The 27938-nt window shown below is 43.9% G+C and overlaps 1 protein-coding gene across 1 annotated transcript in view; it reads right to left on the reverse strand.

Annotated features, from left to right (window-relative positions):
- Positions 1 to 537: 537 nt before the first annotated feature.
- Positions 538 to 27938, reverse strand: part of Fstl4 (follistatin like 4) — a 413115-nt gene continuing 385714 nt past the window's right edge. Inside the window, exons 12-16 of the mRNA XM_046467657.2 lie at positions 26062 to 26180; positions 22394 to 22543; positions 15770 to 15877; positions 9291 to 9400; positions 538 to 6988 (exon numbers count right to left, since the gene is read on the reverse strand). Coding sequence (XP_046323613.1) covers positions 6286 to 6988; positions 9291 to 9400; positions 15770 to 15877; positions 22394 to 22543; positions 26062 to 26180 — 1190 coding nt within the window. The 3' untranslated portion in view covers positions 538 to 6285. The remainder of the gene's footprint in view (positions 6989 to 9290; positions 9401 to 15769; positions 15878 to 22393; positions 22544 to 26061; positions 26181 to 27938) is intronic.

A 27938-nucleotide genomic window follows, 5' to 3' on the forward strand; every position in this document is an offset into this window, starting at 1 on the left:
CCTATCTTGTTGGGTTATTGTAAGGCTTAAAATAAATGTTTATTAAGTCCATATCACAGGGCTGGGCACATTGAGTTCTCCAAGAGATGGGGAGCAGCACTGTGTTGCTCCCAAATGTTATTTATTTATTTATTTGTTTTTGTGCCAGGGATTGAACCCAGTAGTGCTTAACTACTGAGCCGCATCCCCAGCCCTTTTTATTTTAAATTTTGAGACAGGGTCTCATTATGTTGCTTGGGGCCTTGCTGAGTTGCTGACACTGGCTTTGAACTTGCAATCTGCCTCAGCCTCCCAAGCTGCTTGGATTACAGGCATGTGTTTCTGCACCCAGCCCGAGGTAATGCTATTTAGATGTGGAGGCCTTTGAGGGAGGTGATCAGGCCACCTATACCTATGACTGCAGTGGACAGGAAGAGAGGCTGATGAATGGTCTGCCCAAATCCATTCTCACTTTAACAACTGCCGACAGATTGGTGCCAGAAAAAGGTAACTTTTCTTAAGTTTTATTGTAAAATCCTCAGAAAAAGAGCATTTACAATGACAATACTTTATGATAATCTGTGAATCATCTTTTTATCAAGTGGTACTGCAAATACATCATGTGTTCAATACTGTGTCATACGTCAAAGTAAACACAAACTTATTTCAAATGCCACATACTGTTACTGCGTTGGTACAAATTTCTACTAAAGTTGATGTATTAAAAATAATTTATATATATATTTTATAAATAAGGAAAAATTCACATGTATAATAATTACAGGAGGAGGCCTTTTGAGAAATAGTGGTGATTACAGAAAATATATTTTGGAGTCTACACAACTGCTTAAAATAATGTAACCTGCCTTGACATAAGAGATCTGAAAGGTTTCTGAGGTGGGGAAGGATGAGAATCTAAATGGGACAAATGGTGTGTGTGACTTCACATCTTGAGGGTCATTCCGTGACGCGAGAGCATGAAATGGTGTGTGCGACCACTCCAGCAAAACTCCATGCCCAGTTCTGCTTTTGATCATCTCAGTGGCCTTCAGAGAGCACAGGCAGCAGCCCAAAGGTAGGAAGCGATGGGACCAGGGGAGGGCGGGAGAGGGGATGGCCAGCCCTGGAAGCCAGCAGGTGGTGTGAGAGGACAGGGAGCAAGGTCTCCACCCCCATTGGATGCTGTAGGTCTGGGGTGGCCTGCAGGCCCGTTTCCCTGGCCTCTCAGAAGTAGCTGAAGTAGCAAGGAATAGGTCTTCAGGCGCCATGCTGGACAGTGGATGTAGGTCTAGAGTTAGGGCTTCTCTTTTGTTTCATTTTTGGGGTGCTTGGGCCTCACAAGCAACCAATGCTATTTGTCCTTTCTCAGAAACAAAGCTCTGATCTTGAAGGGGGTGCCTCCAAAGGGCAGCGTTTTCTGATCCTGTCATGGTGACACATGGAGAGCCACCGATTACCAGGTGTGGTGCAGGGGCCAGTCTGTAGTTATTGCTTTGTGGAGTGTAGGCTGAGTCCCCCAGAGCCCTCCAGGGCAGGGCCAAACTTCTCTGGGACCACACGGAAAAGGGATGGTTCCCATATCCATCAAGATGAGCTTGGAAAGAAGGATGTGTGAATTGTGACTTTGCAAAAACATGCAAAATACTCTGGTGCCGGCTACGAAAGCCTTGCTGTGGATTTTGGAAGCTAATCTCCATTCTCTCTCATTTTCCATAATTTCACACATTGTATTTGGTTGAATTAGTCTTCCCCACTGGCTGCCCACAGCTCCAAAGGAGGATATAGAGGCATCAGACAATGCTTTTTCATTGTCCCAGTGTCTGCTGGGTGGCTGATGCCTAAAGCCTGCAGGCCCAGATAAGATGCTCAAATCCTCAAGTGACTTACAGATAATCTGGTGTGGACAAAAGCAGGAAGTGAGTTGAATTCCATCAGCTACCTGGGATTTTTTAGTCACACGCTGAGGATAGGCACTATATTTTTCTCCCCTTTGAATACTTGAAGCATCTTTGTTTTATAATCTCTATGATTCTGGAGAGAAACCAAGGCAGTTAGTGACTTTCTTGAACAAAACTGCTATGTCTATATGCCAATCTGATGGCAAATCATAGCATCTGGTCAATGAGTGACTTCTCACTTGAACCCTAAAGCACTGGCGGGGCACTGGGGTGGGAGCAAGATCATTTGCTCGTTGAATGGTGGGAGCTATTATGGAGTAGCTCATGAACAGGGGGCCAAAGTTGCAGGAAGGGAACAGGAAAGAAAGAATGAATTGGAAATAGAGGAAGGTTGGGGAGCTTGGGCCCCCTAAAAGATGAGGTTTGGCTGAGATGTCATGGTCTTTTTCTGCTGGACAATATCCCACTTCTTGATAGTTTGGAGTGAGTTTTCTCTTATCTTGAATCCAACTTTCATGCAAGGTTCTTCTCTGTGAGCTAGGGTTTAAGGTATAATTCCAGGCAGCAAAGGGCTGCGTCTCATGGGTTCTGATTGTTGTTGGACTGGGATGGATGTTCCTGGTATAGGCTGGCAGAGGACTTCCACATCAGCACGGCAGTCATCTTATGTCACTGGCCTCCTGGCATGGGGCAGCATTCCAGTGGTGCTGGGTGCAGGGGAGGAGAATGTGAGGTAGATTGGTGGATGCATAGGAGGGAGGGGAGCAGGATCAACTCTCCTGGAGGTTTGCTTCTGAAGAGGAGGGTTGCAGTGGGTGGTGGGGTTTGCTAGTGAGGACGGTTCAACATCTGTTGGACCTGAATGAAACACATTGTGAACAATGAATTGACTACACTTTTAAGCCCCTTGTAGAAAAATATATCCAGAATGAATCTGTATCACATCTCAGTTCTGAAATCTCCTTTAGTTCACAGGTTATTGGTCAACAGAAAACAAGATGTAGCTGTACAAAGCCAACTCCTGGCTGCTTTTTTAAATGAAGACTCAGCAGTTACAATGCTCCACGGCGGTAGGCCATTCTTGGCTTTAATTGGGTTGTAAGCCGTCTTCCAGGGCATCTACCTGGAGCTGGGAGCTCTCTTCTGCACACATGAGCGGGCTATGGGGAGAAGTTTGGGTTGGGGTGGAATTACAGGGAATGAGCTTCCATCTGTAATGATGCTATCTCTGGGTCAATGTTCCTAGAGCTTGGTATTCATAGTTGGCCCCAGCCAAGACCTTGCAGGGCTCTTCCAGTTTCTTTCTGGGTCTTGGGGGAGGTAGCAGAATATATTGTATGACTTGGGGAACTGAAGAAATCTGTCTGGGCCAGCCCCCGGTAGAGCTGGCTAGTCAGTGTTGCTGAGGCTGGGTTGTTGGCCTTGGCCACGTTGGGGTGGCCCACTCTTAGGCCTGCCTGTGCAAGAGATTCACCAGAAAGTCTTTCTTTCTACCATCCATTTGGAGGTGTTTGGGTGGGCCTTTTGGATCCAGAACTTTCATGCATGGTTCTGCTCACTTGGGCAGAAGGAGAAAAAGAGCCTCCATTTCAAAGACTTCATGTCACCACAAGTTCATATTATTATTCTGGTAGGGGTTGAGGGAGAACTGATGAATTTTTGTGAAATTAACTGTATTTCAAAATTACTGATGGAGTTTATGTAGATAGCATCTTCTGGTGATTCTTTTGGTAAATCAATCCGTTTTTAATGATGCCAACTCTTAGTTGTTAATCTTTTTGTTCATCAGATCACCTGCTGGGTTCTTTACAGGAGGCCCACCTGTCCTGCTGGTACCGTCCACACCAGTGGGTTTCAAATCGTGTTCCTGGCTGCTTCTGTGGCTGAAATGTGCGAGGGCAGGCAGGTCTGGCCTGTCATTCCCCTGCTTCCCATCTGAGCAGATCCTCTGGTTTCACTGCTACGAAGACATTTGTCTTCTGGCCTTTGTGACTTGGCTTCCTAGGGCTGGGCTGCTGAAACTCTGCCCTGGGCATCAGGCCCGTGATTTCCTGCTCTAATTCAACTGTGTCCTGCATGCTGGTCGTCTCCAGTAGCTTCACTGTAAGGACAGTGGAAAGTAGGTGTGCCTTTCAGGGACATTTAGAGACAGAGGAATAGAGGCAAAGGAGTGGATGGAGCAGACGTCAATTCTGGCACTCCCAACTTACAAGGCCAGTTTGGACTGGATTGCCCTTTTACTTAGGAATCCTGTGACCCAGACAGGCTGATGTTCTGGCCTGATAGTGGGAATTTTTTTCTTCCTTTAGGCTCAGAGACTCCTCTGCCAGGGTTGACACTATTTTGCCAAGAGGCAAAGTCATGTATACCGGAGAATTTCAGTGATAAACGTGGGAGTTTAGGAGTAAATCTGTCAGGATACTGAGGCAGGAACAAAACAGTGTCAGGGTGAGGTGTGTTACTATCTGTCCCAGCTACTGTAAAACTGAACATGAGATTCCAGAGGTCAGTTTCCCCAACCTCTTCCTACATGTCTTACCTTAAAAAGAAAAAAAGTCAAAAACATGAACGTACACGTGTAGGCACTCTCCTGGGAGTTGTGGGCGACGGGTGTTTGGCCAAGAGAGAGGAGATGCGGGAGACAAGGGCTGGTATCAGGAAATTGGGGAGAGCACAGGTGGGCTGGGTAGTCAGAGGGGAGTGAAAGGAGCTGTGTGTAGGATAATTTCAAAATCATGGCCATGCTGGCAGGTGAAGGTGGCTAAAATAGCTAAGGTGTCTGTGACAGGGCCACCTCTCCCAACCCATGGAGCTTACAGAATGATCAAGCCAGAAAGCATGTATAGTTTTGGCCATTGACACAAGAGAGAGAAGGACAGGGTTTTTAAATTATTATTGTTTTTTTGCCATACTGGAGCTAAAACCCAGAGCCTCATGCATGCCATGCAAGTGTCCTACCATGAGTGACAACCCCGGCCTTTGGTAAAATTTTATTTTGAAACAGCATCTCCCTATGTTACCCAGCCTTAAGATCCTCCTGCCTCAGCCTCCCAAGTCTCTGGGATGACAGGCGTGCGCCACTGCACCCAGCTGGGAAAGGGGTATTTTGAGAAGTTAACAGGGACTCTTTCTTGCTGAGAGTCTCTGACATAGGCGGTCTCCCCAAGGATGGTTGGGCTGTACTACTGTGCTGCCCACCTGATCTCCTGCATAGGCTGAGACATTTGGGAATAACTTGGTGCTATCAGCCTGCAGTCTTCGGATTCTGAGTTTTGGAGTGTGTATAGATTGTGACATGTATAAAGCACTTCCTGAAAAGTGTCCTCTGTGCAGTGCTGACTTGGGCTGAGTGTCTGGGTCTTGGGTAGAAAAGAAATCCATCCATTGGAAACCTGGAGGGACAGCTCTTGGGTCCTTGGGGCTTCTGCATAGAGTCTGGAGGCTGGGTACACCTTTCCAGGCAAGCCTAGTCTGCCCTGAATCTGGGGTACCGGGCCTGGCTAGGGAAATGTCCCCCTTCCGTGGTGAAAAGCAGGTACGCAGGCAGGCTTGTCCTGGTCTCTTGGGTTCCCAACACAGGACCAAGTCTTTACCAACCTGATGGCCTGATCTGCACCTGGGGCAGAGGAGCGGCAATGGTATAGCGGGCCATTGTTTTTGGATGACCATTGTTCTTCTGGCTGTGGAATGTTCAGGAGTGACCCCCAGAGACGTGGCCTAAGGCAGGGAAGAATATAGCTGGACCTCGTAGAGCATCTTTCTGCTTACTAGCATTTGAGATTATAAAAAATTATTTTTTAATCAAAAATTTCCAAAATAAAGAGAGTGATTTCCCCATCCCCCAAGGTGTAATAAGTCTCATTGGCTCTCCCTCAGGCTTACGCCAAGTCAGATGGAAAGGAAAGCAAGAAGCGGCTGTGAAGGAGAAAGTGAGGTCCCAAGCGAGGACAGATGGCCTTGAACTCCCAGAGGGACAGTCCCTGCTCCTGCTCAGCCCTGTTTCCAGGCCACTAGGTTCAGGGCAAAAATTCTGGCTGGGGCTGGCGGGACAGGATGATGACAATGTGAAGGCAACTGACAGGAGTGTCCCCGGAAAGCAGGATCTCTTGGTTCCACGGCATCCCCAGGTGACGCGGCGTGCAGCCTGGTACAGAAATGATTCCTTTGCACAGCAGCTTATGTTCTTGTCACAGCTCGAGGCATAAATCATACTTCCTAATGAAAAAACCCCAATCTTGATAGCAGCGCATACTTTATACTAGGAAACTTGCAAGGAGACCAGTGTTGAACCACAAAGCGGATACGGGATTTTGCTTTTGTCTGTGAAAATGTACAGCGCGCCTGCTTGGGGCTGCGGTGTCAGGACTAGGTGGTGCCCGTGGGGCCCAGGGCTCTGTGCTGAGCTCCTTCATACCTCGCCCACCCACACCACCGTGGATCCCCGCTTTATGCCGGACACCTCGCACCGCAGTGTGTTTTGTCTACCATTGATCAGGAACAGTGACTCTTGGGCTGGCGTGAGGAGGTACTGTCCAAATAACCCGCTGTCCCTCAGGATTCTGCGAGGTCCTCCCCAGGGCCAGGCTGGCCCTGTGGGTGGTTCCTTTAAGTTTTTCAGCATGCCCATCTTCCCTGTGGACAGTTCCAGGAACAGCAGGTCGGGCTGTGTCTCCAGGGTGGCATAGATGTCATACTGATTACCTTCGGTGAAGGAGTGCTGGAACACCAAGTCCGAGATGCCCGGGTTTATTTTCAGGTCATACAGGGTCTGGATCTCCCCCCTCATTGTGACCTCCTGCACGTGAAACCTGGGACTGTTGGCGGCGGTGCTGACAATGAAGCGCCCATCGGGAGACACATGGGGGGTCCCCGTTACGTCACTGTTGAGACCAAGAACAGAATCTGTGACACTGTCAATGAGCAGCTGCGGGGTGGTGGAGGTGGGGGTGTCCTGTTGGCACTGGATGAAGAAGTAGCCTCCCAGGTGGGTGTGTGCCATGGCTTGGGGCACACAGCCATGGCTTTGCAGGCTTATGGTCTTGAGGGGCATCAGTGTCTCTAGGTCTACTTTGTGAACTGCAGGGTCAGATTTGTTGAAGATGAAGCCAAACCTGGGAGGGGAAGAATGGAGGTCAGACAGTGGGAGGCCTCTTGGAGGAGTAGGGGCTCTGACATTTGTCTTAAAGGATTGCCTCCTTACCCTTTTCCCTTTATCACAATCATTCGGTGATCTAATAGCCTATTAATAAGCTATATCTTTCTGCAGGGGATGGCTTCCTAAATACATTATCTATGATCTCAGGCCAAATGTGGTTGAGTTATAAATGTTACTGGACTTATGCTCTAGCAACATGCACTCATCTTTAGACATGATTTTTAAAGGAGGGTGAAAGGGCTTCCATGGCTTCTTCCTTTTGGATGCCCTTGAATCTGATTCTGCAAGGCCTGTGCTTCCAGGGTGAGCATGCACTGAAAAGAGACTCTTCCCCTGAGGACAAGATCAGAGAACCCACATCTCAGATGTTTACTGGAATAGAGGGTGAGTCAGAATTGGAGGATGAAGATGTAGCTACACAGGTACAGATTTCCCATCAGTGTCCTGGGCCCTGGGAAGTCTCTTCTCTGGCACTGATGATGCAGGGAGAAAGAGCCTTGGGCAATGGGCCAAGGACAGTGGTCACCTTGGGGGCAAGATGACTTGGCGCCACCATGCTGCCCTGTTGACTGCAGGACCTGGGGCAAGCTGCTTACCTCTCTGAGTCTCAGTGATTATAAAAAAACAAAGACAGTTTCTTCCTAGGACTGTTGAGATGATCCAATATAAGAGGGAACTTTGCCATCAACATGTATAACTATAATGCACCAATAAAAAATGTGGAAAACAGGAAAGGGAACTTTAGTGGAGAGGCTCAAGCAAGGGGTAGTTGCTTACATCTGGACTTTCTGAAAGTCCTGTTTGGAGGCTTGTTAAGCATATGAATTCAGGTGGGACTTCCCTTTGACATGAAGAGCCTATACTCAACAAAGCTCTTTTGATAATTCCACCTAAAGGAATAGGAAAAAAAATCTCTTCCATATTATTCTCTTGGAAAACTCTATCTCAGAGTGGATAAAATGCTCTCTCCCTCCAGGCATATCTTTAAAGCATCTCTAAAGAGCCAGAGTATGGAAAGAGCAGGTGATAATGCTCTTAGAAGGACTGGGAATACAAAAGGTAGGTAGGAACTGTGGGGCCTAGCTGAATTCAGCTCCTTTGTGGGGTTCTCACTAATTAATACAGCTTCAGAGGCTCTTCCCCAGGCGCACTCTGTAGGGAGGGCGCTCATAAGGTGGCTGTGTTCTTCCTTGGGTAAGGGTAAGTGTGACTCCCCACATCAACTTTCCAAAATGGACCATTGTACCTGGAGGAAAGTGCTTGACATCACAGTCCAGAAAGGCACAAACAGCACCATAAGACCTTTGGAGTCTCCAGCTGAGTTTTCTGGAGGTGGAGCTTTAGAGAAAACATCTGGGGGCTCTCTAAAATGAATATGGAAGGGGAATGGCCAGGTTGGGAAAGGTTTGCAGTTGAGGCCATGGCTAGTATTATTATTCTTTTAATTTTAGTTGTAGATGGACACAATGCCTTTATTTTATTTATTTTTTTATGTGGTGCTGAGGATCGAACCCAGTGCTTCACATGGGCTAGGCAAGTGCTCTACCACTGAGCCACAATCCCAGCCCCGTGGCTATTATTATTAATTTCTATTTTGAATGATGGTAAAAACTATGACATCCAGGAGGTCTTGTCTCTTTGTGGGTTTCTGCACAGGTGCCCTGGGGGCTCCTAGAGGAACCATGGGTTGTAGTTAGCTGGAAATGAGGTCGAATGGGGCAGTGGAAGGAGACTTGGCTTTGCATTTAGTCTGATTCTGCCAATTCCTGTCTGCAGGACCTTGGCCATTGTCTTCACATTTCTGAGCCTCAGTATTTTCACCAGTAAAACAGGAGTCAAGGCCACCTCTACTAGATTTTTGGGTCTAAAAGGAGAGGATGCTTAACTAATCACTGTTGCTTCTTTCTTTCTGTGTTGTAGTTTCTTTCTTCCTCTGTTGTTCTTACCTTGAAGATGACACTTCCTGATGTCACTGGGCTCCTGAAGGTATTAGGAGCTAGGCACCCTCCTTAACTTTATCAGAGTGGCTAAGCAAAGGGGACTAAGTTCTGGGTCTGCTTTGTCAGAAGTGGGTTCATTTCTGTCCCTTCCTGATAAGTCCAAAGTCAGTTCAGGGGAGATAGGGGGAGGGAGGGAGGGAAAGGGAGGGGCGGGGGAGAGAGAGAAGAGAAGAGAAGAGAAGAGAAGAGACACAAACAGGTACCACTCTGGGCAAGGCTGGAGCATGAAGTCCTTAGAGGCACCGCAGGCCAGCTTACCTGATGTGGTTGATGATGAGGTTTGTTGGAGGAATGAAGAAATCATCCACTCCTGCAAAGGTTGTTCGGATGAGGTGCTGGCCCTGGCCAGCACTAGCTTCTGTGATCACCTACAACATAGAGCACAGTCCTTGTGAGGGCCCATCCAGGCAGAGGACTGGAAGCCTGGAGACACCTGTGTGCTCAGGTGTGGCCCCCAGCAGAGGGGCTCCTTGGGAGGGAGAGATGGTGGATAAGTCTCAAGGAAGAGACTGCAGCAAACATAACTGCTCAGGAATGCAGCAGGCAGGCACTCATCCTGCCTGGGAGAGGAAGTGGTGAGGCAGGAGAGATGGTCCCAGTCATTCCCTCCTTCATGGCTCAGCCTGCCATCAGTGCCCTGTGCCAGCCATTGCAATGACAGAATGAGGACTTGAGGGATAGGGTTGGAGATTCTGAGGGGGGTTCCTGGAACTAAAACATCATTCTGTTCTGAGACAGCCTCCTTTCCCTCTAGGGATTCTCACCTTCTCAATCTCAAGGTCACCCTAGGAAAAGAGGGAAAGTCCTTTAATAATGAAAATATTAAGTGGTGGCATTGTTTGCTGGGACTTTATTTTCCCACAGTGCCAGGTTCCCTGGGTTAGGGAATCTGTGGTTTCCTATTCACAGAGATATTCTTTGAGAGTTGTGAGTCTGAGATTTATTTGAGAAAGCAGGGATTCCCTGCAGGTATGCATCAGAGATGCTACTCATGCCAGTTAGATGTCTTACAATTAGGATGCTGGGGAGATGATGGTTTTACAAAGAAGACTTGCTGTGAAAAGTAAAGAATTAGGCCTGTGCTTTGTGCAAATTGATAGTGACAGAACATGGCTGATCTGTTTCCTTGGATGCACTGCTCTCCCCCCACCCCCCCGCCCCCACCCCCGTGGACTTGGCAGGACACAGTAAGAACCATTCTCTGGTATGTGTCCCTGTTGTGTCTGTGTCAGGGGAAGGCACACTGGCAGCTTAGGAGAGAGAGTCCTGTGGCATGTGATAGAATGAGGTCTCTGTGTGAAGCCCCTGTGGCCAGGCTGAGCCTGAGTCAGGTAGTCTGTATCCCTCTGCCTTAAAGTTCTAGGCTATTGCCCAGAAGGAGGGAGATCTTCAGTCATGTGAGGGGTTTGGTCAACTTGTGGGCAGTTTTGGTTTAATGTCCCTAAGGATAAGCCCAGACTCTCTGGGCAGGACAGGAGGCAGAGCCTAGTGAGACATGTTTCTTGATCATGATTTTGTGGCCAGCATGCAGAAAGAGGGATCCAGATTTCTGTAGCCCAAGGCTGGGCCTATAGGGTGAGGGCAGCCTCTGGTGGGGGGCTTCTGACTCACACAACTTGGAGCTCTGGATGTTCTGCCTTTTAGGAATGGGCCTGCCTCTGGCTCTCACTTCCATGAAAACACAAACACCTGGCCTTCCCCCTCAGGCAGGCTTGAGATTTGAGTCTTCACCAGGCTTCTAGTTGGGGGTCAGCAGGCTGAATGCCGGAGAGTGGAGGGATGCTCACTGTTATTTCAGTCTTGGGGCAGTTCTCAAGTAGCACTGGGTTATTTTTCCTGTGATTTTCCTTTTTAAAAAATGGTCAAATGATACTTTCATGGCAAGTCCACGAGAGAAAATCTCATAGATCTGGGCATTAAGAAAATATCGGCACAAGGAAACTGGATCACAGAGTGTCTGGGGGAAAATGCCAGAGGATTCTAAGGCAGCATGCAATCACTGCTGGATATCAGGCCTGTCATTTTAGCTTATAATAGAGATGGAAAATTACAGGCTGTCATCGGTCAGTGTCATTCGCGCTTCACCACTCTGACACCCTATATTCAGAGGTTACTTCATCAACACGCAGTACCATGGGCCACTGAACTGATGTGGGCATGTCAGACTTGTTTCTTGGAGTCATAAATTCCTTCTTGGCCTGGTCTTGTGTCCTGGCACTTGGCTGGGCCCACAAGTGCCCTTAAGCTATCTCTCCGGGCTTGCCTCAGGAGATACACGTATATGGCTGAGTATTAGGAGATGTCAGTTGGTTACAAGGGTAGGAACAAGAAGTCTAGGCATTTCCCTCAGAGGGTGGACAAAGCCAGTTGGGAAGTGATACCTAGAGATGCAAAGGAATCAGGTATCCAGTGGGACAGGTGGAGAGGTAGCTAAAAGCTGGGCCTGAGATTTTAGCTTTTAGACATGCGGGGCAGAGTTCAAGGAGAGACCAACATTCAAAAACTGGTTGCTGGGGAGGCCTCAGTTATGGATACATCTTCACGTAGTGACAGCAAGATTTGTTTAACAAATCCCTTCCTGTGGGTATTTAGAGAGAATATTAGGATATTTTAATGTTTCGCAAATATAAACAATGCAGTGACATAGAATATCATAGCTAAATCTTCGTCTACACTCATGATCACAGCATTTGAATATATTCTGAAAAGTCAAGGAGATGGATCAAAAATGACTCCTTTTTGGGTCCCATTTGATAATTGCTGTGTTAGGTGACATTTCCAGGAGTAATTTTTGCAAGTACTGGTTTCCTTAGCCGTAACCCACCCTAACTATTTCTTTTTTTGGTGACAATGTGTTTCCTGGACGGATGATGATCACCATTGTCTAATTCCTCCTATTAATTAAGATGCTTTTAGTGTTTTGCCGTGTAGACAAAGATTTGCCTTATTTTTTGGGAAATAGATCTTTTCCATATTTAAGGAATTTTCTTCTATTCTGGTTTTTAGGCCTTTTATTAAGACTGTCTAGTGTATTTGATTAAATGCTTTTTTGTACTTACTGAATACATTCTCTTTTTTCCTTTTAATTTGTTGGAGTTATGAATAACATCATTACATCCTAGGAATGTGTTTCCTGTTTGAGCATTCAGATACATTGCTGGACTCTTAATATTGTGTTTTGAATTTTGCTTCTGTATTCATTGATGAGATTAGTCTATAGTTTTTAAAATATTATTTTAAACCAATTTTTATAGTTATAATTATACTGGCTCTTTAAAACAAAGTAAGGAGCTGTATACCCCCTGTATGGTTTGGGATAGTTCAAATAATATTAAAATTATCTATATTTTGAAGCCTTGATAAAATTCAGATGTACATATTTTTATGGCAGTTCTTCAATCTAAAAACAAAACAAAACAAAACAAAAAACCCTTCCATGACAAATCGTTCTATTTCAAGTTTCCTTTTTCTAAAGTTAGGTACTATTCTTTTCTTTTGCATTTCATAAACAATCACCTATTTCTTAAGGTTTTAAAATCTGCCACCCAGAGTTGCAAGGTAGTATTTAATTCCAGCTATTTTCATCTTCCTGTATCTGCAGTAGTAGTTCCTTTCTCATTCTACATTTTGTCTATTTTTGTTTTCTCTCTTCTACATTAAGGTAGGGAAGGATTATTCTGTTTTTGTTTTCTATTAATTTCAGTCCTTATTAATTCCTTCTTAACATTTTGTTCTTTTCCCAATTTTTTAACACAAATACTCCCTTTCCATTGTTAACAAGCTTCCATTGTTAACTATTCCTTGCATACAGCTTTCTGTGTATCCTGCTGGGTTTGATGTGAAATATTCCCTCCCCCCCCCCCAAATTGCTTTTGATCCAATACCTATCTGGGAATGAAATAGGTTACCATTGAACTATTTCAAATTATCAGATACTATAGCCGATAACATCTAATTTTACAAAAATTTTGAGGTTTTCTTATGATTTCAATAGGCTTTTATATATGAGAATGTGTGAAAAATTCTATTTGGCAGGTGAAAGATTGCCTATATTTATTAAACTCAGCTCATTGTTTCTATTAATTTTTTATATCATTCTTTGTCTCCTCGGTATGTACAATTTAAGTTCATTTTAAATCTAATTGTTAAGACACTCCTGTTTTATGTAGTTAGTTATGTTTTACACCTTGGCAGGTCAACGTCTCTCTGACGACTGTTCAGAGCTTTTGACCTTGAAGTTGCCTCATCTGATGTTCCTGTTCCCTTTCCCAGACATCTCTTACTCACCTCTTATCACTATTCCCACCCCTTTAAATTCAACCTTTTTTATCACTTCATCTTATTTCATTTCATGTAAAGAACTTGTTGCTAATTTTCTTTCTTTTTTTTAAGCCCAATTGGATCATCTCTGCTTTTAATAAGATAATTCAGCTGGTCACATTTGGAGTAAGAGATACTCCTTCTTCAACGTTCTCTGTATCCTCTCTCATCCCGACAGAGGGAGATTTTTGAGTATTTTTTACTTTCCTTCAGCTTCCTCTCCCTCCTTTTATTTTTGACTGAAATAGCTCCACCTTTAGTTATAGTCTGCTGTCAAGTGCTTCTCACGCACAGTGTCCCTCCCAATTCAAGCCACTTTACTTTCCTCCTATACCTTCCATCCCCCTTGCTTTTAAATCTTTTTCTTTGGTTCATCAACACTTTCTCTCCCTTTTCTCTTTCCTTTTGATCTGGTCCATCTGATGTTCATCTAAGTATCTTAAGTGAGGCTACACACTCCCAGAGTGTTTGCATACCCTTACATCATTTATTTATTTTTTGTCTTGACAGGTAAATTATGTCTCAGCTGGAACAGGACCGTGGGGTTTTAGCCTTTTCTTCTTCACAGTATGTAGATGTGGCTCCGTGGGCGTCCAGCTACTGTTGCAGGTGAGAAGTTCAATGCCAATCTGCTTGTTTTGTCTTTTATAGGTAATTTGCTCTTTCTGCTCAGAAAGATCTTCCCTTGCAAGATTTTCCCTTTATTCTCGGAGTTCCAGAATTTTACTTTAAAAAGGGCAGAGATGTCATTTCTTGTCAATTTAGACTGGAACTTGCAGATCCCTTTCAATTTACCTGGTTAATATTCCAAATTTACTTAATGTTTGATTCCATTTCAACTGTGACCTTTGTCTAAACTTCTGTGGTCCTTACTTCACATCTCAATCTCTTCATGTGTTTGCTTTGTGATTTCAGAAAGATTCATCTTTCAGCCTACATTTTTTTTTTCTCAGTAGAAACCATTGAATTTTCTAATTCACTGACTGTAGTTTCAAATTAGGAAAAAATTTTGCTCATTTTTAGTTGACAAAACAAAACCTTTTCTGGTGGCCCATCTCTTGAATTTACTTAGGTACATTCTTAGCGTTTATTTTATGGATCTCACAGGCAGTTCTATTTCTCTGGGCTGATGCTCTGTTCGGAGAAACCTTTATTCTGGCTCCTAGGTCCTCAGAGGGCTATTATTATTATTATTACTATTTTCTCAGCTCACTGGAACCCAGGGCTGGTTAGTGGCATCCCTTGAGTAATAGTAATCTCAGTTTACAGGAGGTGAAATAGCATCTCTACCTGACCCAGCAGAGCACCAGGAGGTTGGCTGGTGGTTGGGGCCAGTGGTCAGTCCCTGAGAGGGAGCTTCTCCAGACTCTGGCCTTCCCAGCCTCTCACCAGTCTTGGAAAGAGGGCAGAACCATCTCGTTTGCAGTTCTCCTCAATCAGGGTTCTGAGGGAGAAACCCTGATGGCCCAAGCCACCCATTGTATGTCGTGAATTAACTCCTCTCCTGCATTTTCAGAACAGCCCTCTGCAGTGTCTTGGAGAAGATGGAGCGCACAGGCATTGAATTCACTTTTTGTAGGGCTCACTCCTGTCCTGATCTCTGGTGAGAAAGGCTAGGTCAGGCACACTCAGCACAGGACTGGGTGACTTTCCCTGGCTGGTGGAGTGAGGATCCTACAGATCTCCAGAGCTCAGCCCTTTCCTAGGAGATAGTAAGCACAGTGCAGGGGCTGACGACGTGGCCTCCACAGCCACAGGCAAACTACTAGCACTCAGGACATTGTGTTTTTGTTTATTGATATAATTGCTCTCTGCTGCTCCTTTTCCTTTTTTAATTATGACTTTCTCTTTCTATGTCTCCACCATGACAAGATGAAGCACAAGATCCTCACCAGAAGCTGAACAGTTGAGGTTGCCTGATCTTGAGTGGAATCATGAGCCAGAATAAACCTCTCCTTTATAAATTATTCAGCCTTGGGTATTTTGTTATAGTAACAGAAAATAGATTAAGACAGCCAGCATCTACTACTTGCTTTCATATTATCCTCCAGTCTGTCTAGCCCAAGGTGGAAGAAAGAACTGTCTCCCTTCTCAATGCCTGGACCCAGGGCTTTATCCTGATTGTGGGAGTTACTAGCTCAGAAGAGGCAGGTATTGTGGGGTTGGTGGGGACTGGGTTCTCATGACATCGGAATTTTATTATCATCATATTATTATCTTCAGCAAGAGGCATGGCCTAAGATATCCTGTTAATTGAGAGGGGCATTACCCTGAGGCTTTTTCCTACTTTCTCCTTGAGGTTTATGGAAATATTGTGGATATATGTGATTAGACACCTAGGAAAGCAGGAGATCTTTATCATGTAGGGAGACAGTCCTTCTATAGGATGGGTGGCAGCCTCCACGCACTCAACATACCTGGAGGCTTGGTTGAGACTTGTGCCTGTCCCCCCAGCTCAGGACCCACACTTGGTCATGTGACTTGTCATAGAACAGCTTAGCCGGCAGAGGATCCACACCTATGGACTTGAAAAAAACAGTGACACGTTGGTCATCATTGTGGTAGAGGCTGATGGAGACGGGCCCTTCTGGGTTTTTGTACACGGGCCTCACTCCCAGGAGAGTGGAAGGCTGATTTTATAGCATTGTCAGTGACCCTGTTTTGGAACCCAGGGCAGAACCTCCCCTTGGGCTTTGACTTCCCAGACATAAATTAGTTATTAATTATGTTCTCTCTTTTATTAACTTTTTTTTTCATGTTTTACTTAAAGGAATATAAACCAACTTGGCAAAAGCCTAAACACAGAGGCTTTACATTTTCCACTCAGGAACCAGCTACAGGACTCTCCCTTTACTGTTCCTAGAAGCTTTGTGGGCCTCTTGGACCCTCAGTATCCTTTCCCAGCTGCTTGGTGCTCTGAATTTTAATGAGTTGGTCCTTCCCTCCTGGGTCATCAGAGGCAGACTTTGAGATCATCTCTCTTAACTTTGTTCCATTCTGTGCAGCCTCTTCCATATTCTTTAACAGAAGCTATTGGAACTTAGACTGTGGCATCAGGCAGACTAACACTCTCTTTTTATTTTATTTTTTTAAACTGCAATATCTGAAACTGCTTTCTGCTGAGGGTATAGTTTCTCCTAGGGTCTTGTTACATGCAGGCTATTTTCAACTTCTTATCATGTAGTTTTATAAGTTCAAAACCCTTGTTGTGTAATGCTCATGCCATTAGACTATGGCCCCAGCTCTTCTTGTCATTGGCCAACATCCTAGTTATACTCTGTTCACAAAAGATGTGGACACCAGGTTCACTGTCTTCTTTTCTACCATACACTTGGTCACCAAGTTTGGTGCCTTCAAATCCACATGGATAATTCATCTGAAGCCTGGCTTTCTTAGTTCCTTTTTGGTCTCCACAGTCTTTACCTTTACCCCAACTCAGCCTCAATAAGTTATACCTTGTTAATATAATTTCCAAAATTTCAGTCTCAACTGACCATATTCTAGCCTTTCTGACTGACCAATGACTAGCCTCTCTGCTCATACTGTCCACACTGGTCATACTGGGCAACAATTTCTTTAAAGAACTGTCTTTGGAGTTCCTGTTTTCACTTAACCTGAACTCATTTCCACTAAGTTTCTGTCTATTCTAGACCTTCACACCAAGCTCCAAGGTCACCTTGTGATCCTCCTGACATTTCAGCAAGACCTCATTGTGGTTCACTGGTCCCTTCTAGAAATATTGTCTTCATTTGCCCTTCCACCTCCCTGGCTCCTCCACTCCAGTCTGATGTCCAAGCTGGCATGGCCCAGCTCTTCGTCTTTGGCCTAATTCTCTCCTTCTACATCCTTCCACTGGTATTGGAATCTAGTAATTCTCTACATGCACCTGTTGCCTGAACCTCACACATTACAGAACTGAAATATGTTTCTTCTCTTATCATCACCTTCTTTGAGCCTCAAGGAGAGGCTGATTTTATTTTCCTGAATTCACATATCCCGTGGCCTCTGTGGTCTCCAGTGAGCCTTCCTTGTTCTCATTTATCTGCTAACTTCCTACTTCCCTGATACCATTCCCCTGACCTAGAGCTTCCTAACCTATCCTAATGATATCCCTTGAACACTATATTTAGTTTCTTGTTGTTTCTTTTTAAAAAAATCCTTTTTGAGGGCTGGGGATTAGCTCAGTTGGTAGAATGCTTGCCTTGCATGCACAAGGCTCTGGGTTCAAACTCAGCACCACACACACACAAAACAAAACAAAACAAACAACCCCCTCCCCCCCCCCCCCGCCAAACCCTTTGTTTTATACATTCTAAACCCTTTGGATTATACATTCTCCTTTAGATATCTCATTTATCTGTCCTCTTCACAGCAAAAATTTCCCTCAAGTTTGGATGGGATCCATTGTCTCTTCTTTCTGCTTAAGCTTCTACCATCAGATTTCATGTCCTGAGGTGGTATGGAGGAAACCTGAAGAGCTAAGCTAAAAATCTATTAAAATCAGAGCAGAATTTCCCACAGCCTAATGGGTAGAGAGCAAAGATCTGGCAGGGAAGAAATCCTAGTGAAAAAAACCAGGCTCTCACTTAAAAGCCTCAAGACTGAAGAGGTAAATAGAGTCTTCCAGAAACTTTAAAACGGTTGGTTCTCTATGCTCCCTGACTACCAGAGTAGGTGAACATTTTTAAGTAGATGATAACTATTTAAAGTCCTTAAAATTTCTTATATAGAATGTTTGGATTCAAAAAGATCTCTAGGCATTCCAAAAGGCAGATGATATGACTTAAAACAACATGAAAAAGACAACAAAAACCGATCCGGGGGTGAGTCACAAAAAGTTAATAATTGAGAACTTATATATAAATAGGGGCTCTAGTAGGAATTTTAGAAGTGAAAAATGAAATACTTGAAAAAAACCTAATAAATAGGTTTTGTTAAACCCACCAGACATAGCAGAAGACAGAATTATCAAACTGAGAAGTTGATGGAACACATCCAAATTGAAGGAGATGTGGGGCACAGTGGAAAGGTCTGACCTTTAAAAAAAAAATTAAAGCACAGTTCCAGAAGAAGAGAGGAGAGAGGTGGGGGAGGGAAGAGGGGTAGAGGGGGAGGGAGAGAGAGAAAAGAGGGGGTAGAATGAGGCAGCAGAACATGAAGAAATAACTGATGAGAATTTTCCCATCTGATGAAAGATCTCTACACATTCAAGAACTTCTGCAACCCCAAATGAGAATAAATACAAAGAACAACACACCCAGGCACATCATAGTTAAACTGCTGAAGACCAAAGAGAAAGTCTGAAAAGCAGAGAGAGAGAGAACCCTACCTTCAAAAGAACATTGATAAGACTGACAGTTAACCCACGGAAACAAAGGAAGATAAGGACAACTTCTCAGAATGCTAGAAGAAAATAATTGCCAATCTAAAATTCTACACCTGGTGAAAATATTTTTCAGCAACAAAATAAGGCATTTTCATGCAAGAACTGTGAGAATTTGTTACCAGCAGACACTAAAAAGAGCTATTAAAATGATTCTACACAGAGCTATGGACTTCAAGAATAAAGCACACTAGAAAGATATATATGTGGCTAAATGTAAATTTTTGCTTGGTAAAATGATCATCATGTTTTATGTGGTTAAGTTACATGTGGAATTTAGATTCATTACCAGAGTAATGCAGGAGGATGACTAAAAGAGTTAAAGTATTCTAATATTATTGGGGAAATGAAGTAACAGTTTTTATGCAACTCTACTGATGAGTGTTATAATCTCTGATGTTAACAACATCATAAGGGGGCATCTTCAACAATCTAATAAAAAATAGAATTAAAATGTTTGACAAATAAAAAAAGGAAAACAAAACCATGTAAATAAGAAGATAAAATAAAAAAGTAATATGGTAAATATACATTTTTTGGGGGGGATACTGGAGATTGAACTCAGGGTCACTCAATCACTGAGTCACATCCCCAGCCCTATTTTGTATTTTATTTAGAGACAGAGTCTTAATGAGTTACTTAGAGCCTTGCTATTGCTGAGGCTGGCTTTGAACTTGTGATCCTCCTGCCTCAGCCTCCCAAGCTGCTGGAATTACAGGCATATGCCACTGTGCCTGGCTGGTAAATATAGCTCAACTATAAAATTAATTACATTAAATATAAATGGATCAAATACTCCAAGTAAAAGACTAATATTATTAAACTAGATAAAACTCAAAATTTAACTCCATATTACTCTATGAAAGAAAACCTAAAATATGAAGACATAGAAGGATTGAAATTAAAAGTATAGAAATATTACAAGGCCACTAATAAAAATAAACCTGATTTAGCTATACTAGTATTAGGCAAAAATAGACCTTCAGGAAAGTAGCATTAGTAGATATAAGAGTGTTATTTTCCTAAGAATAAAGACATCTTTCCCCCAAGAAATAAATTACAATTTAAAAGCAAAATTGGATAGAACTTTGAGAAATAGATAAATCTATAATCACAGTGGAAGATTTTAACACACCTCTTATCAGCTGACAGACTAAGTAGATGAGAAAATCAGTAGGGATAAGAAATCTGAACAATATAATGAATCAGCTTGAACAAAATGACACGTATAGAATACCACACCTAACAATACCAGAGTAAACGTTCTCAAAGTGCACATGGAACATTTACCAAAATTGACCAAAAGCTCAGTTATAGAATAAGCTTTTGAACTTCAAAGGACTGAAATTATTCATAGTGTATTCTCTGGTCAATTACCAAAAATAGGTAGAAAGCCTTCTGTTGCATTTGCCAGGAGAAACCACACAGCTGGTTATACACAACTTTCTTTATACAGTGAACTTGCATGGGGGCAGCTGAGCATTGCTGGAAAGAGACAAACTCTGCTGACTGGTCTCACTTTAAATTTACATCCACAGTCCTGAAGTGGTACTCACTATTAGTCCAGGAGCACTATCACCTGGCTAATTCAATCTCACATTCAGCTGTTGTCTCTTTCCTCAGACCTCCATCCCTGGTGATACTTTTCCTTCTTATTTCACTGAGAAAGTGAAAGCAACCAGAAGAAAGTTCATCTAACTACCACCCACTATACCACCAATTTGCACCTGTGCCTGAATGCTTTCCATTTCCTCCTGTTCCAATGAAAGAATGTTCCTTTAGCTAGGGCTAGCATCTTCACTTGTGTACCTTGAATTCCACTGAATGCTGTGATGTCACCCACTCTAAATAAGTTCCTTTGACATCCCCTTCCAGCTGCCTCACTTGCCTACTTTCACAATAAACCTCCTCTATACAGTTGGCTACATTCCCACTTTATTCTCCATCATTGTAACTTGAATCTGCACCAGCAAGCTCACAATCACCGTTATCATTTCCCATCCGTGTGACCCATGACTGTGGTATCAAACCCAGTGGCCAGTTCACAATTCCTAACATGTGAATGCTCCTAACAGCATTCATCACTGTTGACCACTATCGATTAGAACATTCTCTGCTTTTGGCAGTTGGAGTATCACCCTTTTCTATTTTTTTCTTTAAGGTTACTCCTTCTTGGACTTCTTCCTTATTTTTGATCTTTAAATACTGGAGTGTTTTAAATCTCCAACCTTGACTCTTTTTTCTATATTACTCTGATTATTTAATCTAGTTCTCTGGATTTAATCAGTCCATAGGGTGATGATCTCCTGCCTAGACCCTCTCTTGACTCCAGACCTATTTATCCCACAGCTTTCCTGTCGTCTCCACTTACATGTGTAGTAGGATTTCAAATACAATTTTTCCCAACCTTCTCCATGTTTTCCCCACCCTAAGTCATTTCTACCATAGTATTTAGTTTCATATTGCTGCAGTAACAAATTACCACCAATCTGGTAGCTCAAAATAAGACAGATTTATTCTTTTACAATTCTGGAGACCAGAAAGCCAAAGTCAATTTCACTGGGATAAAACCAATATGTTGGCAGGGCTATGTTCCTTCCCAAGGCTTCTCCTTGCTTTTCCTAGTCTCTAGATCTGTAGTCCTTCCCTTTGGTGTTTCTGGTCTTCAAAGCCAGCAATGTAGCATTTTGCTTTAGTTCTCATGTTGACTTCTTTATCTATATTGTCAAATTTCTCTCTGCCTCCCTTTTATAAGGACATTTCTGATTGCATTTAGGATCCACCCAGATAATCAAAGGATAATCTCTTGATTTGAAAATCCTTAATCACATCTACAAAGTCCCTTTTGCAACACATTCACAGGTGACATTCACAGGTTCCAGGGATAAGGATGCAGACATCTTGGAGACCATAATTCAGCCTACCACACATTGTGAATGGCATCACCATTAAGCAAACAAACATTTTGATTCCTCCTTCTCTTGAACCTTATGTTTAACCCATCAGAAAGTCTTTTAGGCCCCACATTTAAAATACACCAAGGATCTGATCATTTCTCTCCACCTCCACTGCTATCATCTTCTCCTCTGGATTAGATCCCACCATCTCTCTACTCTTCCCATCTATTCTTAAGATAGCAGATGTATTGAATCTAAAAATATAAGTCAGATCATGTCACTCCTCTGATTACCCTTCAGTGGATTTCTATCTCACTTTGGATTTTATTCTAGGACTTAATGGCCTCCAAGGCCCTCTCTTTGCTTACCCATGACCTCGCTGCATCCTACTCTTGCCCTCATCAATATATGGTGCTCCCAGTCTGTGTCCTGAATGGCATTCAGTTCTCAGATTCTATTCACCTCTAGAGAGAGGGACCATTGAAAAGTATTACAGTCCCTTTGTTATATTTCATCAGTTTTTCAAAGCTCCCTGAAATTCTGATTTATGGTCTGCCTCTTTGATTACAATCTAAGTTCTGGGGACCTCAGTGCTCATTCACGGCTATCTCTTGAGCATAGTGAATAGCTGCACATGATTTTTTTTTCCTTCCAAGCAGAGCACCTCTCCTAGGAGCTGGGGAATATGCAGAAAGCAAAGAAGCATGTGATAGGTCATGCCCCAGAATTTGCATCATCCTCGTTCCCTTCAAGAAATGTACCTGTAGGACTTTCTGGGCTTGAACGTCGACCACAAGGACTCTGTTCAGTGCTGGCTGGGCCACATAGATGTACCGGTTCCTGATGTTAACCGCAGATGCCCACTGGCATGACTGGGTGGCACTTCCTTCTCCTTGGGGACAGATTTCTTCCTGTAAAGGAGAGAGGCTGCTATGTATCTTCTTAATCCCTCTTTCCTGATCTCCCTTGGTCCCTTTCTTCCCTCTCTTGGAAACCATGGGATAGACAGAACATGGCACACCAGTCCTCCCACATCATCAATTTCTCACCCAACATCCCTCCTCCCACCTCTCAGAGGCTGTAACCTCATTTGTACCCTTTCAATCAGCACCTTCCTGGTTCATATTCCTCCACTCTGGTGTGCTACCTTCTCCTCTCCTCGTCTTTGTCATTTGAAACTTATACTAATGGCCAAAGATCTGTAAGAGTTGCCCACACTCTTTTTCCACTTTCTCATGGCTCATAAGCTCCTCAACCCTTTGGCTTTAGTCCTTACTACAAAGCTTTGTCACCAAGGTCACTATTGACTCCTTGGTCATTAAATTAAACATCATCAACATTTTATTTGCACTTGGGCCATCAGCTGACAGTACTGACTATTGCTTGGTTTCCTTCCATCCATCTGCAGTGGCTGATTCTTCTGTGTTGTTGGGTTCTGCTCAGTTTGCTGACCTATGTCTCAGTACCCCAGGTTCACTCGTGAATTTCTTTTTTTCACTAAAATCAACTCCCTTGTTGATCTCATTGAAACCTATGGGTGTAAGTGCAGTCTTCATGCTTACATTCCCAAATTTCCATTTTCAGTTTGGGTGTCTCCCCTCAACTCTATGTTTATATAACTAAATGGCTTGCCCTGCTTGGTTGTTTAATGGGAATCTCAAACTTGTATGCCAAAAATCAGTGGTCAATTTTAGCTCCAATCCTGCTCATTCCACTCAAAAACTGGCAGCTCCATTGCATTCTTAGACCAAAATCTGTGGGGCTGTCCTTGACTCTTCTCCCCTGTCCATTGTTCCCATCAAAGGCGTCACGAATCCTTTCAGTTTTACCTTCAAAATATTTCCACAATTATGCCCTTTCTTACCATCCTACCTCTGTCAACTCTGGTTCAAGTCACATTCTTTGTTACCCAAGTAACTGCTTAGCATCCAGACTGTGCTCCTTGCTTCCATCCTACCCTTCGCCCACCCGTTCTCCACACAGCAACCATAGACAGGGATCACTGTAACATGGAAGTCAGATCATGTGACTCTTTCTGACTCCTCCTACCCCAATAAAATTCTCTCTTGCTTCTTTCTCCCTCCTCACTCTAGTCACATGAGCACGCTTGTTACCTTCAATCAAGCCAGCTTCCTGCATTAGGGCCTTGGCATTGGTAATTTCCTTTGCCAGGAATGCTCTTCTCCAATATCTGTTTGGTTTATTCCCTTGTTTCCTTCAGTTCTTGCTTAGGTGATTATTGATTATTGAGGAGCCTCCTCTGACCTCCTCTACCTTAGCGCCCCTAGCATTCCCTACTCCCTTCCTTTACTGTAGTTCTTAGGTACACTTGACTTTATACATTGACTTGTACACCTGGGCACAGTCTTTCTTCTTCTACTGGATGGTAAGCTCCCTGAGAGCAGGGTCTTTGTCTTCTATATCCTCATCCCTAGCCCAGTGCCTAGCCCAGAGTTGGTGCTTCAAATATATTTGTTGAATGAATCAGTGAGTGCAAAAGGGGATCTTCTTTGGTCTGTCTTCATGACATATATTCCCATTGGTTTCCTTATTACCTTGGCCAGTTCTTGTCTTATTATTCTTAGTGGTCCTCTCAGTCTGAGCTGTGGAGTATCCCAGAATTCCATTCTAGGTACCCATCTCAGATCTCTGGCACACACCCATGTCTATCTCCTTAGCTTGAGCCAATACTTATTGCTAACGGCACAAAAATTTCTTCTCCAGCTCCTGTTTGATTCTTTCACAGCCACTTCATCCATACCTGAACCATCCCTTTCCATATCTGATTCTCCCTCTGGGTCTCCATCACTATAGGTCAGCCAAGTCCAAGGCATGAACAACAACTTTGATTTTTCCTTCTTTCATAAAAATCACCATTTATTAGTCATCATGGATTACCAAGCCAACCTCTAAAATCACTGAGTTCATCTATTCCTGCCTCCATTTCCATTTTTCTCTTAGATGACTGCAATTGCTATAAAGCTGGTCTCTGTCCTTTTACCATTGCCCTTCTCTGTATCTAGTGTTCATAATACCTCCAATTTGCATTAGAGAAAGCTGAGGCTTAGAGAGGTTAAGTAACTTTTCTAAGCCATTTAGTCTACTGAGTGACAGGTGGGCTACGACTCCAGGTCTATATGACTGAAGGCTACACCTTATTTCATATGCTGCTTCCTGCTGGACCAAATGGACACCTAATCTAGCAGAGAGGTCAGAGCGCCATCTCTTCCTCCTCACCCTGCACTTTTTAGGGAGGGTTGTCCCATTGTAACCTTCTGGTGAGGGATTTAGACTTTTTTTTTTTTTAATATAAAGACCATTTTTGGGGATTGTTGCATGGCTCCCCATGGTTTTCTGTTGTCTGAAACACCTTCTTACTGTCCTGTTCTAACTACTTATCCAGTAATACGGAGTACCAATTAGGATCTGGGAGATTTTACTCACTTCATGGTTAGGTTATTGGAAATATATGAGAAATTAGTGCCCATGTGACAGAGGGCAATTATTTAAACCTAATTGCTAGAAATTAAGCAGGACCAGTCTTTCCTACTAGTTTCATGGTTATTGTGTGGAAGAAAAGTTAATTAGAGGTTGTACTTCTAAGAAATAATTATTTCCAATGAAACAGACTGGAAAATAGCTGTTCCAAGCTACACAGTTGAGAAGGGAAACAGCCTGAGATCTGCCACAAGCCAGCACAACAGAGCATCAAACTGACCTAGGAACTTCCTGAGCCAAGCCCACTTCCACACATTCTACAGTCATTGCCTTCATCATCCTATTCATTGTGCACCCACTGAGGACTTCTGTGCATGTCCTTCAGAGGAGGGCAGGAGGGGGATTTGAAATGGCCCTTTTGGATTCAGTGTTATAGTCCAGTCCTTGAGGAGCTTAGACTATCTCATGAGGCCAACTGGGAAGCAAGCCAGAGGGAGAGGCCTGGTGTGGGAGGCATAGCTCTTGGGGGTGTCTCCTGGCAGCAGTCTTAGGAGTGGGAAGGGCTTTCCTGGCTCTGCCACCAGTAACCATCTCTTCTGCCTCTGCCACTCACACTGTCACTTTCTACCAGGTCTTGTGTTTCATCCATAGCACCTCCGCCACACTGGGCATTCGTGTGTGTTCATGCTCTCCTTCCCCAGTTCTGTGAGGGCACACCTGTCTGGCAGCTAAATGTTCACCATACTATGACCATGAACCTCTGAAGGACAGGAACCCATGTGTGCTCCTTGGGCCTCACCTATAGCTCAGGGCACAGCAGTGGCTGCTGGATGAAGAAAGAGAACTCTTAGCTCATGTGTTCCTTCCTTAGCCTTGGAACAAATACTGCACATAATAAATGGAATCTAGGAAACTCCATGGAGCACATGGTTGCACCGACTTTTAGGATTCTGTGTGTGATGTAGAAGCTTCCCCAGGCACAGAAACTCACATAACTCATGAAAATCTTCTCTGTGGGTTTGAGGTGCCTCTGGATCTCACAGTCCATGGGGTGGATGACAATGATACCATTATCGGAGAAGACGTAGAACATGTTTCCCACACTGAGTCCTGGGAGGAGCAAACACAGCATGGTCATGCCCTTCTAGCAGCCAGGCTCCAGGCAGGGTCACATGCAACATGGAGCACACAAGACTCAAGCAGATTGGATGCAACTGATGCAGACCAAAAAAAAAAAAAATTGTAGTTCCCAGCAGAGGTGGAGGTAGGGATGAGCAGCCAGCTCGAGACCCCTTGCTTGATGGTGGATGGAGGACCTGGAGAAAGTGCCCCAAAGGCTGGGAATCAATAAAGCCCATCCCCAGCTCTGTAGTACCCAGGCTGTCCTCCCAAACATCCACAGCTGTCCTACATCACCTAGCGCTGGTCACCAACACAAGTTTTCAAATAAATGATGGCCTTGGCATTGACATTTGTTTGACATTTCCCATTCTGAAAGGAAAACCTCCCTTGATTAGTGGAGTAGTATTTTGTGGAGTAGTCAAAGAAGAATGGACCAGATGGTACCAAAAAATGTAAAGGCTGTTTTTTTGTTTTTATTTTTATTTTATATAGACACTCACTGCCATGGGGAACCTAAGGATGCTATGGTTGCTATGCCTTTGTCTGCACTTGGTCATTTGGTCCTTTCAGACAACTTGTTTTTATTCTGGCCCATGAGTGTCTCTGGGGCATCAAGGCTGGGCAGTGCTGCCTGCCCCCATCCTGCTCTACAGTTGTAGATCTCTGTGGAGAAGACACTCAGACCTCAGAAAGGGCCTTGGGGACCAGTCTTCTTACTTTAAAGATAAAGAGTCTGAGGTCAAGGAAGGAAGGGCTTGGGCAAGGCTACTTGCCTTTGCACTCAAGCTGGAGTTAGACCATGAGTCCTGCCTGGATCCTCTGTCTCCCAAGTTTGTCTATTAAGGAGAGACATGGCACAGAGAGATGTAAGATCTAGAGCTCTCCCAACTTCTTTCTTCCTCCCCCCACTTTCTTCCTGTCATCTCCCTTTCTCCATTTCTTTTAAAGAGAGAACATCAAGATTTTTACAAGTTCTAAGAAAAATATATGGAAAACTTTTTCTTGGCATGCTGAGAAAACCCATGTACTGGCTTAATGGATTGTTTTGGATGAGATTTATTGAGTTAGAATATAATAAAACAGGAAAATAAGAATCATCTCATTTCCTTCCAAGGACTCTGCAGTCTGCAGCCAGCACACCTTTGGTCTGACTCACTTGGCAAACTGCTTCCACTCACATCTAGGGACCAGAGGGGTCCAAGTCCCTGCTAAACCACAGACTCTGGGAACAGCCTCCCTGGGCTTCCTGGAAAATCAATAACTGGAAGAACTAACACAAGATTGAAAGTTTAATAGAGTCCACATGGGGTGGGTAGCTATAGCTACATTTCCGGCTGAGCACAGTGCCCTGTTCACAGTCAGCACTGGAATATGAGGCTCAAAAGATACTCATTCAATACATAATTGACTTCACAGGGGACCCAACTTCATGATCCAGCCCCTTAGAAGGATCTGTTGAATTTAGCTTCTAAAGGAGCTTTCTGGTTTTTGTTTACTCTCATCATCTCCTCTCTGCTAGAGATTTGAATGTGCTGTGAGGTCCATGATTTTTTCCTCTTGGTTTCGGTATTCCCTTTCTCCAGGTTTTGAATTTCATCAGTGAAGCGCACAAGCATCTAGCCACGTAGGCATGATAGAACTTGCTGCTGCATTGTTCAGAGCGCAGCACTGGCCAGCCCTGTGCCTTGAGGCAGCTGTGGGTTGTCAGGGAGAATTTGGGTTTCTACAGCTCATTTCACATCTCTT

Source organism: Marmota monax, unplaced genomic scaffold (genome assembly GCF_021218885.2).
Source record: "Marmota monax isolate L192 unplaced genomic scaffold, Marmota_monax_Labrador192_F-V1.1 WCK01_AAM20220418_F8-fsc00199, whole genome shotgun sequence".
Lineage (NCBI taxonomy): Eukaryota > Metazoa > Chordata > Mammalia > Rodentia > Sciuridae > Marmota > Marmota monax.